This window comes from Hyla sarda, chromosome 1 (assembly GCF_029499605.1).
Source record: "Hyla sarda isolate aHylSar1 chromosome 1, aHylSar1.hap1, whole genome shotgun sequence".
Classification (NCBI taxonomy): domain Eukaryota; kingdom Metazoa; phylum Chordata; class Amphibia; order Anura; family Hylidae; genus Hyla; species Hyla sarda.
Genome location: NC_079189.1, coordinates 473488669 through 473508769, shown reverse-complemented (window position 1 = coordinate 473508769; position 20101 = coordinate 473488669). Strand labels below are relative to the sequence as shown.

Below are 20101 nucleotides of genomic sequence, written 5' to 3'. Positions count from 1 at the left end.
ACCGGTATGGATTTTTGGCCATACCGCTATACCGGTCGGGCCCCTCCCCCACCCTCCAAGTCAATAAAAAAAATTTAAATAAACTTACCCGTAATGGGGTGGTCCAGGCCATCCATCCTTCCTTTTTGTAGTGTCCGGCGCCATTCCGGGTGGAGGGTGCAACGGTACGGGCTGTCCTTCTCCGGGGGTCCTCTTCTCCACTCCGGGCAGGCTCCTGCCTAGTACGCTGCATAGACGCCACTACGCCGTAACGTCAGGTGCGTCGCTGCGCACGGGCGTCACTGCGTAGCGGCGTCTATGCAGCGTACTAGGCCGGAGCCTGCCCGGAGTCGAGAAGATGACCCCCGGAGAAGGACAGCCCCGACCGGTGCACCCTCCACCCTGAATGCCGCCGGACACTACAGGAAGGAAGGATGGCCCGGACCACCCTGACAGGTAGGGGAGAGAAGCGGGTGGTGGCGGCGGCCTATGGCACCGCAAAAGCCACTGCAGTGCATTGATTTAAAGCGCCCGCTTTAAATCAATGACCTGCCGCGGTGTCGAGGGGGGATAAAAAGCTGATAACTTGTACCGGAATATCGGTATAAGTTATCAGCTATCGGCCCTAACCTCCACCGATTATCGGTATCGGCCCTAAAAAAATGATATTGGTCGATCCCTAATATTTAGTACGCACAAATTTATTAACTGCGTACATTTACCTGCAGAAATATTGCGCAATGACCATATCTTTAACGCAAATATAAGCCATCTTGGACTGCACGTAGCAAGATGCTCTAAATCATCGATTTCATTTTTCAAAGAGTGGAGGTATGAGGAGATCACTATATTTGCCCGCAGTTTATGAAACTCATTGATGAATTTAGCGCATCTGCGCATAATTTAGATTTCGGCAAAAGGGGTAAACTGCTTCTACCATACACAAATAATGATACTTGTCCCCCAAAGAATGTGTCGGCAGATGAGAAACATTTGGCCGATCTAGTCTGCCCAATAATCTGAATCCTAACAATAGTCTCTGGCCCTATCTTATATGCAGGATAGCCTTATGCCTATCCCATGCATGTTTAACCACCTTAACGACCACGGACGTAAATGTACGTGCTTGGCTTGGCGGTATTTCGCGCACCAGGACGTACATTTATGTCCTGTGTATGACCGCGAGCATCGAAGCTGTGCTCGTATCATACACTGATGGCAGCCGCAACCTGACGGTAATGGCCGACATCCGCGAACCCCTCAGATGCCGTGATAAGTACAGATCACGGCAACTGCGGCAATGCGCACGTTAAAATAGATGATCGGATTGCCCGTAGCGCTGCCGCAGGGATCCGATCATCTGTAATGGCGGTGGGAGGTCCCCTCACCTGCCTCCGTCCGTCTCCCTGCATCTCCTGCTCTGGTCTGAGATCGAGCAGGCCAGAGCGGAAGATAGCCGATAATACTGATCAGTGCTATGTCTTATGCATAGCACTGAACAGTATTAGCAATCACTTGATCCCCTATGAGGACATCAGTTGTGTAAAAATAAATAAATAAAAATAAAAAAAGTATTAAAAAAAGTAAAAAATCCCCTCCCCCAATAAAAAATGAAAATTGTCAGTTTTTACCATTTTACCCCCAAAAAGTGTAAATTTATAATTTTTGGTATTACCGCATGCATAAATGTCAGATCTATCAAAATATAATGTTAATGATCCCATACGGTGAACGGTGTAAATGTAAAAAATAGAAGAAAGTCCAAAAAAATGCTGCTTTTGTCACATTTTATTCCAAAAAAGTTATCTAAAAGTTTTATATATGCAAATGTGGTATCAATAAAAAGTACAGATGACGGCGCAAAAAATGAGCCCTCATATCGCCCTATATATGGAAAATGAAAGTTATAGGTGGTCAAAATAGGGCGATTTTAGATTACGGATTTTGTACAAAAAGATTTCGATTTTATTTTAAGCGGTACAAAAATATAAAAGTATCTAGCCATGGGTATCATTTTAATCTTATTGACCCACAGAATAAAGAACACGTCATTTCTACTGTAAAGTGTACAGTGCGAAAACGAAACCCTCCAAAATGTGCAAAATTGTGGTTTTAATTTCCTCCCTAAAAAAATGTACTTTGTAATGAAACCTCTCATTTTACCAGAAAATGTACGGCGAACCCAAAAAACTATTGGTCACTCAAAAAACAAGCCCTTATATTGGTCTTTAGATGGAAATATAAAAGAGTTATGGATTTTAGAAGGAGAGGAGGAAAAAACGAAAACACAAAAATAAAATTTGCATGGTCCTTAAGGTGAAAATGGGCTTGGTCCTTAAGGGGGTTAAAGGGGTCATCCAGGGGGAAAAAATTAAATATATCAACTGGCTCCAGAAAGTTAAACAGATTTGTAAATTACTTCTATAAAAAAAAATCTTAATCCTGTTAGTACTTATGAGCTGCTGAAGTTGAGTTGTTATTTTCTGTCTAAGAGCTCTCTGATTACATCTGTGTCCGGAATTGTCCGGAGTAGAAGCAAATCCCCATTAGAAACCTCTTCTACTCTATGCAGTTCCTGAGACAAGCAGAGATGTCAGCAGAGAGCACTGTTGCCAGACAGAAAAAAACAACGCAACTTCAGCAGCTGATAATTATTGGAAGGATTAAGATTTTTTTTATTTATAGAATTAATTTACAAATCTATTTTAACTTTCTGGAGCCAGTTGATATAAAATTTTTTTTCCTGGACTACCCCTTTAAACTCCTTCTCTGTATTTGCAGCGACCACTTCTGCAGGAAGGCTATTCCATGCATCCACTACTCTCTCAGTAAAGTAATACTTCCTCATATTACTGCATAAATCTTTGCCCATCTAATACAGCTCTATTCATTTGAATGGCCAATAATCCCACTGCTACTGAATTGTTGTAGACAGGACTCTAGGCTGCAATTTAATGAGTCACATATGAGATGCAAAATTCACAACTGAACAACATTTTTGGTTTGTGACTGCTTCAGGGTATGTTCACACTAGGTTTTCATGCAGATTTTGCATAGGAATCAATGTGGAATCTGTACCCAATAGTTTTTAACAGAAATGTACGTCACTACCTGTAGCAGAAACTGGGTCTGTTTTACCTGGATTAGGGACCTCCTTCGTTCCTCTGGATTGGACCTTGTAGGCCTTCCTGTCTCTTCCTCCTCTAGGATATCCCTGTGTGATCCCGAAATGACTTTAGAGAAGCTACGTTGTCTGATGGGTCACAAGCACCTTTACTTGAATTTCCTAAATTGCATTTAAGTGTAATGCAGGATTCTCTGCAAATAAGCACGATGGTTTTATTGTATACCTAGTGGCACCTCTCCTGTTTTCTATAGCACTGATAATCTGCTCGAAGATTGGCTTCGGGTAAATCTTTAGCAATTTATCCAAATTAGGGATTAGTTGCTCAGTCATGTCCATTCTGAATTATTCTCCAAAATAATTTAGATAATTGTTACCTGACACCTATTTCTTCTTCTCCCCCTCCCCATTCAAATGCACACTCTGCTTAAACGAGTATATGTTCTGTAAATGAGCATAGCGGAGGAAGCTGCTGCCAGACACCTGGTGGTGGCTTATCTTCCTGAGATCAAAAAGGATCAGGCAGGATGAAATCTATCATGTGTGACCAACAATGGCAGATGTTGGGGCAGAATTTAGAGGCCAAATACACATTAGATGGCGAGTTTGGCTGACTTTAGCGCTGTAAATTCCTACTATTGTTGTAAAATACAGAATATCCAATAAACATATGCCTCAGTGCCTTTATTCTTTTCAGTTGATGTTTAATACAGATGTCTAAGTTTACTATATTTAACCCCTGTTCCTCATTAAAATAAGTTTATTATTTTGCACCCTCTGTTCTAGTTCTAGGTCCTAAGTATTTTTTTTATTCTCTAGGAAATGTTGATTTTTGTTAATGTGTTTTAGAATGTAAAAGGATTGTCAGGTGACTTACTTTTATATGGGAATATGCTCAGGCAGAGCTAAAGGTGAACTTACTATCACCAGTTTAACAAAGTCTGGTCTCAGTGACTTAGTGATTGCTGGAGCAGTACTTTCATGTGCCAAAAAGTAGTCGTTTTTTATTTTTATTTTATTTCTTTGTTTTTACTATAATAATCAATATAGATGTCCGTGGACCACTGTTTAATTGGTATGTTATAACGTCAGTAGCTCTGTATACATCTTTATTGTCTCCTCACTCTAATGGGTGAGTCCAAATGTGCTGCTGGATCCATCACTAACACCAGGAATGCCACATGGACTCTGTTGACTTATTGGGCTCTGGAGGTGTCTGCCATTTTAACAGGGGATGGAGCACTACAGGGAATTACAGCATTTAGGGAAGGGTGCTGCATCAATGTTTTTTCATTGTGATATACATATTTACTAACCATGACATATCTGGAGAGTTACTTACTGGATAGGTTTATGTGTGGTAGTTTTTTTCTTTTTTTAGGCTTGTGTCATAAAGGTAATCCCTGTTTATGGTATTCCCTAATATAATAGAGTTGTCAGTTTAGATGACCTTTCAGCCCATTTGCAGACACCCTTTTATGATTGCCTGTATGTTCTGGTCTAAAGACAAAATACAGGCTACTTTAAATAAAAGGATATGGGGAGATTTATCAAAATCCGTGGAGAGGAAAAGTTGACCAGTTGTCCATATCAACCAATCAGCTCGCTTCTTTCCTCTGAAAAATAAGACTCTATGGGGGAGATTTATCAAAGATGTCTATGTCCCGCATCAATATAGACCAAACCACAGAGGGTTAGGTCGGTCTATTGTGCGCCTAATTTATCAAAAGTCGCACGGCTCCTGATAAATTCAGTGCACAGACTTCGGGATCTATGCTTTAGACTGTATTTAAACATGGTCTGACATTTCAGCGTACTTTCAACCGATGCGACTAGTCGCTTTTGATAAATTCGGCACCAATGCATTTTTCTGTCTAAGGGTGCATTCACACCACGTTTTTGCAATAGAGTTCCCGTATACGTTTTCTATGTGAAAACCGTATGCATTGACTCTCCATTGAAAGCCGTATGCCAAAATATGCATCAGGTTGTGTCCGTTTTGCATCCTGTACGGTTTTGTCAGTTTTTTTTTCCCGTACCCAAAACCGTATTCCACCACAGTTTTAGGTCCGGGTGAAAAACTGTATTAAACCGTATACGTGTTTTTTTTTTAACATGGGAGTCAATGGGAACCGTACAGAACTGTGTGTGCATACAGTTCCATCCGGTTTTCACCATACGGTTTTTGACTTTGCACAGTTTTTTTTTCTTGGAATTTCAATCAAACAAGTAAAACTTTATTCAAAATGGAGTGAAAAGTTAAAAAGTATACGTTTTTTCTTTAAAAAAAAACGGAGGCAACCGGATGTCATTTTTCAAATCGGATACGTTTTTTAACGGTATACGGATTAAAGTTTGTGCACACGTTTTGATACAGTTTAGTCAGGTTTTGAGGAATCCGTTTTTTCTCAAAAACCTGATACGGGAACTGTATTGCAAAATCGTGGTGTGAATGCACCCTAAAATGGACTAGAAGGCATCATGTTCTAAAAATCCTCTAAATCAAAAGTCGCAAAAAAGTCACACATATTTAGACTGTGACTTTCTGTGCGACAAATATTGACAGGAAAAAAAAGTCTAAATACTTTGATAAATCTCCCCCTATCTGGTTGCTATGGGCAACTGGTCAACTTTTTCTCTCCACAGCGTTTGAGTTCACTGACTGCATGATAAAGGCAGTGAATTAGAATTTTACAGACTATAGGAATATTTGATGGGATGTCTGAATATTCAATTTAATATAACTACAGCTTCAAGGTATATTCTAATGTTGCAGCAGCTGTCTGCAGAAGAAACAACCACTGCATGTGGTGGCCAATTGGTGCCCCATTTCTGCTGGAAATCCCAGCAACATTTCATGCTCATTAGCTACCGCATGCAGGAGTACTTTCATCCTTATAAGATTGCAACGTGCACAGATAAGCAGTTGAACCAGCAACTTTGACAAATAAGTAAAACTCAATTTTTTGGAAAAAGTTTACTGTATAAGGGTGTTACATTATGAGCATGTTACCTAGTAGACATAGAACATATACATGGATCGCTCTTTGCAGGTAGGACTGATTTTAGGTAATATAGGATAGTAGAGTAACAGTAAGGGCCCTTGCACACTATAGAAAATCAGCAAATAATTTTCTCCCTGAATTCCATAAGTGAAACCCACCCAGGGTATTCGTTAATTTTGCATGTAATATGCAGCAGAAACTAATTCCTGCAATTAAAATTCCCATTGACAATAGTTTTTTTTCCCCGTCAGAATTCTACTAAAAGAATGAACATAGTCCATGGCACACACAATTTTGAGCAGTGTTGACTACTCAGCTTACATGTTTAGCGGTCTGCTGCACTGATAAACCAAGGTCTTTCAATTATTTCTGCGGTATCGTGGCTGAAAAAAAATCTTTATCTTCGTTCTTTTTTTTTTTTTTGTTTATACCCCTCCCACATGCTACAGGTTGGAGCAAGGTGCTTGAAAATTTGATCAATTACAGATTGTGATACATACTACTTCCCCGATTTGCATAACCTTCAGGTCCTTTTACATGGGCAAATTTTTGAGCCTGATAATCGGCCCATATAAAAGGGCCCTTACTGCTTGTCTTCCTTGGTGTGGCAATTTTAAAGGGGTTATATACCATAAGGTGATTTTAGTCCGTACCTGGCAGGCAGTAATGGACATGCTTAGGAAGGATCTGCGCTTGACTTGGGGCTAAATGGCTATGTTGTGAGATTACCATAACACTGTGGATAGCTTTTTGTGAACTGCTATTTCCTGTTTAACTTTTCTTTTTTTGACTACAAATCCCATAATTCCATTTTCCTCTATCCCACACATCAGCCACCCCACCCATTGAAACATAAATGAACATCAACCATTCAAAGACCTGTGGTTTTCAATCAGGGTGCCTACAGCTGTTGCATTAGTTGCAGATTGATCTCTCTCCCACCAAGTGATCGCTCCACCCAATTGAAACAGACCCTGTCATCAGCTGACTAGTGAGTCAGGTCTCGGCCGCATTGTAACCTGGGAAAAATCTGAGACAACAATCGTTTTGTATACTGTTAAAAACTAATATTGGAGTGAAAATCACAGAAGAATTGTGAGAAAACCGTCACACACAGGTACAGACACTGTATTATGAACTACACTAAGTTCACAGCTAGAGATGAACGAACTTACAGTAAATTCGATTTGTCACGAACTTCTCAGCTCGGCAGTTGATGACTTTTCCTGCATAAAATAGTTCAGCTTTCAGGTGCTCCGGTGGGCTGGAAAAGGTGGATACAGTCCTAGGAGACTCTTTCCTAGGAATGTATCCACCTTTTCCAGCCCACCGGAGCACCTGAAGGCTGAACTAATTTACGCAGGATAAGTCATCAACTGCCGAGCTGAGAAGTTCGTGACAAATCGAATTTACTGTAAGTTCGCTCATCTCCATTCACAGCCCCTGTAGTATTGTCAAAAAAAAAAAATTCCTGGAATACCCTTTTAATCTTTGAGGAATGTAAATAACACAGGATCCCTCTTTACAATAGGGGATGTTTGCAGCTCACCTCCTCCCCCTCCCTGAACAATGACCTCTTCAGAGGTCCCAGAGCATGCCTAGAAAGCGATTAGCTAGATTTATCGGGAAAAAAAAAAAAAGATTCTTTGCTCAAAACCAATCAGTTTTTTTTTTAAACTGTTCTGAAAAACAGATTGTAAACTTGAGCTCTTCTATTGGCTTCTATGCACAAAGACAGTTTTGATAAATCTTCCCTATGTGTCAGATTATTTTGGTTTCTGTGGTACACATGGCTGCTATAGTAACAGCTCAGGCAGAATGGCCTCTCATGAATGAAAAATAGAATAAAAAAAAATCTACAATCGGTGAAAAGTGACACATTGGACACCCCTTTGCCTTCAGAATTGTCCTTTCTACAAGGTGCTGGAAATATTTTGGTCCATATGACATGATGGCATCATGCAGTTACTGCATGCACATCCATTTTGTGAATTTCCCAATCCACCTTATCCCCGAGGAACTCTATTGGATTATGATCTTGTATCTGTGGAGGCCATTGGAGTACAGTGAACCTATTGTCATGTTTAAGAAACTTCTTTGAGATTGAGAGCTTTGTGACATGGTGTATTTATCCTGCTGGAAATAGCCATCGGAAGATGGGTACAATGTGGTCCTAAAAGGATGGGACATGGTCAGCAACAATGCTCTGGTAGGCTGTCACCTTAAAACAATGCTAAATTGGTACTAACGGGCCCAAAGTTGGCCCCCACACAAATGTACCACTACCTGTTTGAAGTATTGATACTAGGCAGGATGAATCCATGCTTTTATGTATCTATCTGTGTGTTGCAGCTGTAATGGAGACTCATCAGATCAGGCAATGTTATTCCAGACTTCTATTGTCCAATTTTGGTGAGCCTGTGCAAATTGTAGCCTTGTTTTGCTGTTCTTAGCTTGTAGGAGTGGCACCCAGTGTGGTCTTCTGTTGCTATAGCCCATCTGCTTCAAGGGTCAACATTTTGTGCTTTTAGAGATAGTATTCTGCATACCTTGATTGTAACGATTGGTTAGTTAAGGTACTATTGCATTTCTGTCATTTTGAACCAGTATGCCCATTCCTATCTGACATCAAGAAGTAGCAGTTTTTAAAATACTGAGACCATCCTGTCTCCCACCAACCACCATGCAATGTTTAAACTCACTTAAATCCCTTCTCTTCACCATTGTGGTGGTTGGTTTTAAACTTCAGAAAGTTATCATGACCAGTCTACATGTTGCTGCCATGTGATTGGCTGATTTTGTTACATGGTAAACAATCTTACAGGTATACCTAATAAAGTGACCAGTAAATGAATGTGTGTGTAATATATATTCATTATGCTACTAGTCTGCCAATATATGCAATTCAGCTAGTAATGACTCATTTAGTGGTTCCTTTTGATCTGAAAATGTATTTACTTTAGGTCGGCCATGTGATCACATCTAACCCTTTCTAAATTACATGTGTTTTGTGCTTAGGGGGGGGCCACCATTTCAGCCATCAGAACCGCATGTATGCTGAAGCTACGTGGACTGTTCCACACAAGCTTGCTACAGGGGAACTGTTCAGCGTCTCTAACTGTGAATTAATTGTATCTTAATTTACTTTAGAGATAGAGATGGGGATTATTTTACTTTCCTTCCATCAGGCAGAAATGGTACTGGCTGCCAATGTGATTTAAAAGGTAGGAAAATGCCATTTGAAAGCTGAAAGTTAAAATAATGGTTGACTCTGCTACAGTAATGATATAGATGGATGAAGCAGAGCTGGGATGTAACAGGCGGGACTGCAGGAGTAGTAACAGTGAGTGTGCATTATATATAGGCAAACAAAAACCTGGAGTGCTTCTTTAATTGAACACTGTCATTAGGAAAAACTTGACATATCCTAGTGAGTGTTAAGAACTCCACCAATCAAGAGAACAAGCTGGGAGAAGTTGACGCTCAGTGTATTCTGTTCCGACTCTGTGTATTGTGATCAAGGCACTCGCAATTTGTCTATGGAGCATGTCTCGGTCACGTGACACAGAGCAGGGAGAGGAGTGCACGGAAGCATAGGCTATGCAAACTGCATAAAAAAATGGGGCTTATGGAAGATCAAAAACAAAAAAAGGACTATTAAACACAAGGTAGGGATATAATACTATAGAGCATTGGAAAGCTAAGATTTTTAGCAAAGTTTCTAATACACAGCCAGAGACCCTTAATGTTTTTACTTGTATATTCATACCTGAATAATGAATGTAATGTAGTTCTTCTTCATTGTAGTGCCATTCACTTGTAACCCTTAACCTCTTGGGGACAAAGGACGTACAAGTACGCCCTTGCTCCATGGTACTTTAGGACCAAGGGCGTACCTGTACGCCTGTGTGAATTTTGGTCCACGCGGCGGGCGGGGACCAGACCGGGATGCCTGGTGAAATCATTGAGCAGGCATCTTGTGCAAATGCCCCCCCCAAATGTCGGTGATCGCCGCAAATCGCCGATTCCAGGCTGATCGAGTCTCTGATGACCCGATAATTGGGATGATCAGAACGGTCAGAGACAGCTCCGACCATCCTGAAGAATAGGAGTGAGGTGGCAGGGGTGCCATCTCCTCGTATCCCCTGCGATTGGCCGATCAGGACTGTCAGGGCAGAGCAGGTGAAGATGGTGGCGAGGTGCGTGGGCCGTGGGCCATGGATGCGGTGGGGACCAGCAGCAGTTACCTCGGATCACGCGGGGACCAGGGACCGACGGCAGGCAAGTGGTGTGACGGCGGTGTCAGATGCTGCAGTGAAGATCGCCATAAAGTGATCTTCACTGCAGCTTTTAGGAGTTTCAAAACTACAACTCCCAGCATGCCCAGACAGCCTTTTGGCTGTCTGGGAATGCTGGGAGTTGTAGTTTTGCAACATCTGGAGGGCCACAGTTTGGAGACCACTGTGCAGTGGTCTCCAAACTGTGTCCTTCCAGATGTTGCAAAACTACAACTCTCAGCATGCCCAGACAGTCCAGGCATGCTGGGAATTGTAGTTTTGTAACATCTGGCCCTTCAGATGTTGCAGAACTTCAACTCCCAGCATGTCTGGACAGTCTGCTGGGAGTTGTAGTTTTGCAAAATCTGGAAGGGCAGTTTGGAGACCACTATTTAGGGGTGTCCAAACTGTAGTGCTCCAGATGTCAATTCAAAACATGCAGAGACTGTCCAGGCATGCTGGGAGTTGTAGTTCAGCAACATCTGGCCCTTTGGAGGTTGCCGAACTACAGCTCCCAACATGCTTGTGCAGTCTGGGCATGCTTGGAGTTGAAGTCTTGCAACATCTGGAGGGCTACACATTGGTCTCCAAACTGTTCTCCAGTTATTGCATAACTACAACTCCCAATATGCCCTTCGGCTGTCTGGGCATGCTGGGAGTTGTAGTATTGCAAAAACTGAAGGCACACTGGTTGGGAAACATTGTCTGTTTCCTAAATCAGTGTTTCCCAACCCGTGTGCCTCCTTCTGTTGCAAAACTAGAACTCCCAGCATGCGCTGACATACCGTGCATGCTGGGAGCTGTAGTTTTGTAACAGCTGGAGGCACATGGGTCGGGAAACACTGAGTTAGGAAACAGACAGTGGTGCGGAAACAAAGCGGTAGTCTGTTACCTAACTCAGTGTTTCCCAATCCCAACCAGCGTGCCTCCAGCTGTTGCATAACTACAACTCCCAGCATGCACGGTCTGTCAATGCATGCTGGGAGTTGTAATTTTGCACCCCCCCATATGTGAATGTACAGGGTACATTCACACGGGTGGGGGTTTACAGCAAGTTTCCCGCTTCAATTTTGAGATGCGGCTACTTTTACGCTGCATCGGGAAACACACTGTAAACCCCTGCCCATGTGATGTACCCTGAAAACACTACACTAACACATAATAAAGAGTAAACCCCCCCCCCCCCAAAAAAAAAAAAAAAAAAAAGGTCTTGCAAGTTTTTCCAAAAGGGAGCCTCCAGCTGTTGCAAAGTAACAACTCCCAGCATTGCCGGACAGCCATTGACTGTCCAGGCATGTTGGGAGTTTTGCAACAGCTGGAGGCACCCTGTTTGGGGAAAACTGACGTACAGTATTTTTGGTGGAGGATGCAAGTGTAACCATTGCATCCGGGTACACCTCTATGAAAATCCCTAATTTAGGCCTCAAATACGCATGGCGCTCTCTCACTTCGGAGCCCTATCGTATTTCAAGGCAACAGTTTAGTGCCACATATGGGGTATTTCCGTACTCGGGAGAAATTGCGCTACAAATTTGTGGTGGCTTTTTCTCTTTTTACCCCTTATGAAAAGGAAAAGTTGGGGTCTACACCAGCATGTTGGTGTAAATTTTTTTTTAATTTTTTACACTAACATGCTGGTGTGCCAAAATTTGTAACACACTTTCTCCCAAGTATGGAAATGCCCCATATGTGGATGTAAAATGCTCTGCAGGCGCACAACAAGGCTCAGGAGTGAGAGCACACTATGTACATTTGAGGCGTAAACTGGTGATTTGCACAGGGGTGGCTGGTGGTTACAGCGGTTCTGACATAAACGCAAAAAACTAATTACCCACATATGACCCCATTTAGGAAACTACCCCACTCACAGTATGTAACAAGGGGTATAGTGAGCATTTACATCCCACAGGTGTCTGACAGATTTTTGGAACAGTGGAAATGAAGAATTTAATTTTTCATTTGCACAGCCTACTGTTACAAAGATCTGGAGTGGGGTGTAAATGCTCACTGCACCCCCTTATTACGTTTCTTGAAGGGTGTAGTTTCCCAAATTGTGTGCCATGTGTGGTGTTTTTCGCTGTTCTGGCACCATGGGGGCTTCCTAAATGTGACATGCCCCCCAAAAACCATTTCAGCAATATTCGCTTTCCAAAAGCCCAATGTCGCTCCTTCTCTTCTGAGCCCTCTAGTGCACCCACAGAGCACATTACATCCACATGATATATTTCCTTAGTCGAGAGAAATGGTTTTTAAAATTTTGGGGACATTTGCACCTATTACCCCTTGTGAAAATGAAAAATTTGGGGTAACATCAGCATTTTAGTGAAAAAAATAAATTTTTTCATTTTCACGTCCAACTTTATTGAAAAATCGTCAAACACCTGTGGGGGTATTAAGGCTCACTGTACCACTTGTTACATGCCTTGATTGGTGTAGTTTCCCAAATAGTGTGCCATGTGGGGTGTTTTTCGCTGTTCTGGCACCATAGGGGCTTCCTAAATGCAACATGCCCCGCAAAAAACATTTCAGCTAAATTCGCTCTTCAAAATCTCATTGTCGCTCCTTCTCTTCTGAGCCCTCTAGTGCACCTACAAACCACTTTATATCCACATATAAGGTATTTCCTTACTCAAGAGAAATTGGGTTACAAATTTTGGGAGGCTTTTTCTCCTTTTACCCCTTGTAAAAATAAAAAAAAATATGGGTATACAAGAACATGTTAGTGTAAAAAATGCAGATTTAGATTTTTCTACTCCACATTGCTGCTATTCTTGTGAAACACCTAAAGAGTTAACAAACTTTCTAAATGTCATTTTGAATACTTTGAGGGGTGCAGTTTTTACGTTGGGGTCATTTATGGGGTATTGCTCACAGAAAGGCTCCCCAAATCAACTTCAAACGTAACTGGTCCCTGAAAAATTCGGATTTTGAAATTTTTGGGAAATTTTTTTATAATTGCTGTTATACGTTGAAGCCCTCTAATGTCTTCAAAAAGTAAAAAAAAAATGTCCACTTTATGATGTCAACATAAAGTAGACATTTTGTATATGTGAATAAATATATAATTTATTTGGACTATCCATTTTCCTTACAAGCAGAGAGTTTCAAAGTTAGAAAAATGCTACATTTTCATGAAATGTTAGGTTTTCCCCAAAAAAGGATGCTAATAACGACGAAAATTTACCACTATGTTAAAGTAGAATATGTCACGAAAAAACCGTCTCTGAATCAGAATGAAAGGTAAAAGCATCCCAGAGTTATGAATGCTTAAAGTGACAGTGGTGAGATTTGCAAAAACGGACTGCGTCCTTAAGGTGAAAATGAGCTGCGTCCTCAAGGGGTTAAAGGGGTACTCCGGTGGAAAACTCTTTTTTTTTTTTTTTTTTTCTTTTCTTCTTTTAAATCAACTGATGCCAGAAAGTTAAACAGATTTGTGAACTACTTTTATTCAAAAATCTTAAACCCGCCAGTACTTATTATCGGCTGTATACCACAGAGGAAATTGCTTTCTTTTAGAATTTCTTTTCTCTCTGACCACAGTGCTCTCTGCTTACACCTCTGTCCATGTCAGGAACTTAAGCTGCTCTGGACAATTCCTAAAATGGACAGAGGTGTCAGCAGAGAGCACTGTGGTCGTGACCGAAAAGAAATCCAAAAAGAAAATAATTTTCTCTGTATACAGCCGCAGATTTGTGAATTACTTATATTTAAAAATCTTAATCCTTCCAGTATTTATCAGCTGCAGTATACTACAGAGGAAGTTGTATTTCTATCTTGAGTTATATTCTGTCTGACCAAATTACTCTGTGCTGACACTTTAGTCCGTATGAGGAACTTTGCTATGGGGATTTGCTTGTACTCTGGACAGTTCCTGAAATGGACAGAGATGTCAGCAGAGGGTAGAGCTGGGTGGTATGACCAAAAATGTGTATCACTGTATTTTTGTAACTTATGGTGGTTCCACAGTATATAACGGTATTTCTCTCCCCGTGACCCGCAAGCGCTTTTCTGCTTCTCTCCCCCCCCCCCCCCTAATGAATTATCAGCCAAGAGCTGCGTTGTCCCCATCCGGGAACTAATCACATGTCACCCGTCCTCGTCCTCCTGTTTGTTGTGGGCCGCCAGCGCTGGAACTCTGTACTGTACGCTGTATCCCTATGCCCGGGCTGCAAAAGATAAACAAAATAAACTTTAACTCATCTCCAGTTGGTTCGGTACCGGCCTCACCCGCTTCCTGGGGACAGGAACGTTGGAGAGCAGTCAGCCTATCACCGGCCGCAGCGATGTTCCACCTCGGCCGGTGATAGGTTGAGCTCACTGTTATGTAAGAAGCCGAGGCGGAACATTGCTGCGGCTGCTGATAGGCCGGTTGGCTGTCCAATGGGGGAAGGTGAGTTAAAGTTTATTTTGTTTATCTTTTGCAGCCCGGGCATAAGGTAGAGCGTACAGTACAGAGTTCCAGAGCCGGCAGCCCGCAACAAACAGGAGGACATGTGATTATGTGATTAGTTCCCCAATGGGTACAGCGCAGCGCTGGGCTGATAATGGGGGGGGGGGGACGCAGAACAGCGCTCGCGGGTCACATATGATTAGTTCCCCGATGTGGGGACAGTGCAACGCTGGGTTAATAATTCCTTCACTCCCGAGGGGGAGGGGCCAAACCGGTATTGCGGTATGGGAAAAATTCATATCGTGCAGGAAATTTCGGTATTCGGTATGAACCGGTATACCACCCAGCTCTAGCAGAGAGCACTGTGGTCAGACTGAAAAGAAATTCAAAAAGAAAAGAACTTCCTGTGGATCATACAGCAGCTGATAAGTGCTTTAAGGATTAAGATTTTTAAATAAAAGTAGTTTACAAATCTGTTTAACTTTCTGGCACCAGTTGATTAAAAAAAATATATTTTTCCACCGGAGTACCCCTTGAAACCCATTGGGTACAATGTTACTTAGTTTAGCAATATGTAATGTTCTGTTGTGCTGTGAGTACTACTGCATGCTGTCTTGATGTCCATCAGTATTATTTTTGATGGTACGTGTGCGGGCTCTTATATTTAGAGATTGCTGGGGTCAGAAATAATAAGGCGAATAAAATTCTCATTATAATCTCTATTGGATCATTATACTTTTATCATTTGAGCTTTTGGTTTCTTTGGACCTTCCGATTGCTGTGGCATAGTAATGCTCAGTTTTTTGTTTTTTTTTCCTCCCTCCTCAAAGCTGCAGTGGAGAGTCAGGGTAAGAGCAAATAATGTATTTTACATTTGTGCTTCATCCATGTAAACATGAGGTTTAGAGACTGTTCACTTCTTGACACCCTTGTCACACCAACCTTTTTATTTCTTGGATGCAATTTTCCATCCCTTCAAAAGCGTGCAACAATTTCTAATTATTTGTCCCTCGTGATGTCATGAAGTACAGCACTCGTCCATTGAAAGTTAGCAAACCTTCAGTTTCACTACAGTGCACTGATTGTTCATGCATGTCCACAATCACAGCAGTTAGACGCATGCCACCGGTGCTCATGTGACTTTAACATTTAACATTTTACCTCCCAGTGGTTGGTGACTGAATGCGTGCTTGTTATCCCATTGGTTTTCTCTTTTTGGTTCGGAAAAGATAACTCACGAAAAATACTGTTAATGGGTTCGATTTCTGTTGTGGATTACTGCAAAATGTAAAAAGAGTATTTACTGTGCTCACTCAAATACGTTTCCCAAAGCAAAGGCTGCACCTTTCCAAATATAAGCATGCGCGATGTATCAAAATGTGTGTGTGTGTGTGTGTGTATATAAATTTCATTATAGTATATATTAAATTCAGGGGATGAGGTAAGTATTTTTAATATTTTTGGCTTCTTAGACCACTAGGTAATTTGAGTGGGATGGAAATGCCACAGTTTACGTGTACACATTTTCAGTAGAGTGCAGTAGCAGGCGAGTAGATGATATTTGACAAATCTCATCCATCTGCTGCAGCTTTAGACCTCATGATGTAGATATTTAAAATCTGCTGCATGTAATGTTCAAGTTAAGGATTTTCACTGCAGATTTGTTTTACCCTCATTAAATTCAGAAAAGCGGTCTGCTTCTATGATTATTGTAAGGGTTAAAGTTTTTTTTTTTTAAATATTTTATTGTTAACTATACTTTCCTACCCCGATTCCCCATATCTCCTAGTAGAACATCTCCTGGTCCTTGCTCATCAACACTACTTCCAGTTTCTTTTGACGCATCCTCTTACCTGGAACTACATGTGGGGTTTATCACTGAGGTGGGACACAGTCAAACCCAGAAATGCAAGGGATTGAGAGAGTTTCTTTAACACTTCACACACACACACAAGGCCCCGATTTCTTGCTGGTGTTATAACTGCCCATTCATCCTGGCAAAATGCCTACAGATCATGCAAAGTTTATAGTTGTCTTGCATAAACTGCACATTTGAGATCTCCCCAGAATGGCTTAATGATATGAAGGTAAATGGACTGTGATGGCCACTACAAAACCTTCACCTTTTTCTGCTGTAACCACTGCAGGGTCAACTTTACCATTGTGCTTAGGGTCATTGTCATACTGGAAAGTCCAGGAGTGTCCCATGTGCAACTTCTATGCAGAAGAATACAAATGGTCTGCCAGTATTTTCTGATAACATGCTGCATTTACATTGCCACCACGATTCCTCATGCCTCACACACCACAAAACATTAGTGAGCCATCACAAGGCTTAACAGTGGGGATGATATGCTTTGTGCTATAGTTCTTTATGATCCCTCTCCACACATGTTTCAGATCTTAATGCTTCTCACTCCAAATAACAGTGTGTTGGAAGCTGTGAGGCGTGTCAAGGTGTTGTCATGCATTTTGTAAAAAAAATAATTTTGTGGCATTGGTGCAGTAATTGCTTCTTTCTGGCACATTGACAACCCAGCTTATTTTTTGTTCAAGTATTGTCATATTGTGCTCCTTCAGATAACCACACCGCCTTTTTCAAGTGCAGCCTGCAGCCTTCTAAAATAGACATTCCCCTGCAAGCATGCATCTTAAACCCTATTTGCATGTTATTTCTATGTGGATGAGGAAAGTTTGATCACCCCTGAGAGTGAAAAAGAGCTGGTCGCTCCTCTAGCCACAGAGTACAGCAATGTTGTTTCTTTAGCCACATGTTGTGTTTTAGTTTTCACATAATGCAATATGGTTGCCTGTAAATTTGACATCATCCATGCAAACAAAAAATGCAGAATGATGCAGTGGTTACATATTTTGTGTTTTTATTGGTATGGAAGTCTGGAGCTGGTATCTTTGTTTTGGCCTGAGTTTATGTACTACTGTAGAAGATATTAAGTCAAGTTGATATCAACCCTACTACTAGCTAGAAATTGTTTATAGGCTGAAATACTGCTAGATTGGGTATAGGTAAATTGTGAATTCTGATATTTCATATTTTCACAGATAACAATTAACACAATGTTGTCATTTTAGGTATTTAGTTCATTTTAATGCAAGTAAAATTTCCTACAGTGATGATGTAACATATTTATTAATATAGACTAGCTAAGTACCGGGCGCTGCCTGGTTTTTCCTATCTAATCCTTGTGGGGGGAGGAAAAGCAACAAAAGAGGAAGCTTTTGTCCTCATATGCTGTACTCAAATCCTGGCCCCATATTCCCCTCTCTTATCCCAACCCCAATAAGAGCTGACAGCTTCCATTCTCCGTCCTGCGCCTAGGCCCACAACATCATTTCCAGCGCCACGGCTCACAGGAGGAAAAGGAGTTCAGCGCCTGCCGTAACATGATTAGTCCCCCGATGTGGGGACAGCGCTTCGGCTGATCGGTTCATTCATTCGGTGGGGAGGAGGAAAAGCAGGACAACTCCTGTGTTAGTTCCCCAGCGCACTGTGGCTGATAATTCATTCATTCGAGGGGGGAAGGGCCCGACTGGTATTGCTGTATAGGGAAAAATTCATACCGTACAGAAAAACATACTGCTATTCGGTATGAAGCAGTGTATCGCCCAGCACTACCCGTCCCCATATCCCGACCTCATATTCCGACCTCATTTCCCATCCTCATATCTAATCCCCATTTCTTATCCTCATATCCTGTCTTCAGGTAGGGCTGAGTTTTGATGAAGATGGGGTGTGGCATAAAGGGTGGGCATGTCTTTGTGGTATGGGGCGTGGCATGCATGGAGGGTGTGGCTTGCAAGCCGGTATGACTCGCTCACCAGGAGATGCAGAGTTTGTGGAGTAAGTTACCAGAAATCCCATATACTTATGTGAAGGATGAAGTTTTTGTTTCAAGTCCCATACAAGGGGGTAAATTAGGGTTAATTTTACTTATTACATAAGTAACATGTGACCAAGTATTATCGCAATTTCTCCAACTGTTTGGAAGTTATGCCGTAACATATATTTCCCATAGACTTGTATGGGACATTAAACAAAAACCCCGACCCTTGCAAATAGGGGTGGCTAAGGGTTAAATTACCTATCCTATTTTTGTATAGGATGTTGACATTAATTACATGTGTGCCAAGTTTCATGTTAATATCTTTAGCCATTTGGAAGTGATGCTGGTACATACATACACACACACATATACACACACATTGAGATATATATATATATATATATATATATATATATATATATGATATAGATTAGTCTGTGTTTGTTGGCTTTGTGCTTCAGGTGATCACGTGCTAAAATAATAAAAAGCATAGTTAATACGTGTTTGGCATTTTAGAGAGAGTTTGTGTGAACTCGATATTGTGGCGCAATACAGTGGCCTTTAGTAATTGTTCATTCTACAAAACAGATTTTTGAAGGGTTCTGTTTTTGATGGTTGACATTGTCGTTGTTACACTTTTCTTGTCTTCAAAAAAACACTATTGTTATGCGTATATATGAATGTATAATTTTCCAGACTTTGTTTTGCTGACACTTGTACTGTTTCTGGTTTGGTTCTGATTTTGAAGTCCTCTATATGTACAATCTATACCATTCCTCTGTTTCCCTTCCATTTTTGAGGAGATACTAATCCCAGAGCTGCAATTGTTTTTATTTTTATAAAGTTTTAACCTTTTTAGAATTCTAAAAGGTTGCGAATCTGGTTCTGTTCATAGGTTACAAGGCAGATCCATGAGCATGAGCAGGAGAACGAGTTGCGGGAACAGATGTCAGGATATAAGCGGATGCGGCGCCAGCACCAGAAGCAGCTGATCGCCCTGGAGAATAAGCTGAAGGCTGAGATGGACGAGCACCGCCTTAAGCTGCAGAAGGAGGTGGAGACTCATGCCAACAACGCGTCCATCGAGCTGGAAAAGCTTTCCAAGAGGCAAATCGTAGGCATGGATAAAGAGGTATGGGTAACCTTTTTGTCATGAACATGTTACATATGCATTTACAATGTTTTGTTCTGTTTAAAATTAGGTAGATATTGTCTTTTAAGCACAACGGACACCTGAAAATATCCCTTTTAAAGTTATGCTCAGTATGTAAAAGCTGTGTACATGTGTAATGCAACCATACCTTTCTGCGTGGTGGCCCCAGGAAAGTGTGGACCCCTAACCATGCCTCTCCGACTGTCTGTCTGACAATTGGAATTGTGTGATTGACACACTGATCCTCTGCGCATGCGCCGCAAGACAAAGTGGAGACAAAGAGGAGAGAGGCAGGGTGGCCCTGGGGAATTGCAGATCTCTGGCCATGTCT

At 41.5% G+C, this 20101-nt stretch overlaps 1 protein-coding gene across 7 annotated transcripts in view; it reads left to right on the top strand.

Moving 5' to 3' along the window:
* TAOK3 (TAO kinase 3) overlaps nucleotides 1-20101 on the top strand; it is a 243625-nt gene that overhangs the window by 171912 nt on the left and 51612 nt on the right. For 4 of the 7 annotated variants that reach the window (XM_056537203.1, XM_056537201.1, XM_056537204.1 and 1 more), the window contains 2 exons: nucleotides 15606-15623; nucleotides 19513-19749. In XM_056537203.1, coding sequence (XP_056393178.1) covers nucleotides 15606-15623; nucleotides 19513-19749 — 255 coding nt within the window. The remainder of the gene's footprint in view (nucleotides 1-15605; nucleotides 15624-19512; nucleotides 19750-20101) is intronic. The other 3 variants (XM_056537207.1, XM_056537206.1, XM_056537210.1) reach the window with 1 other exon arrangement.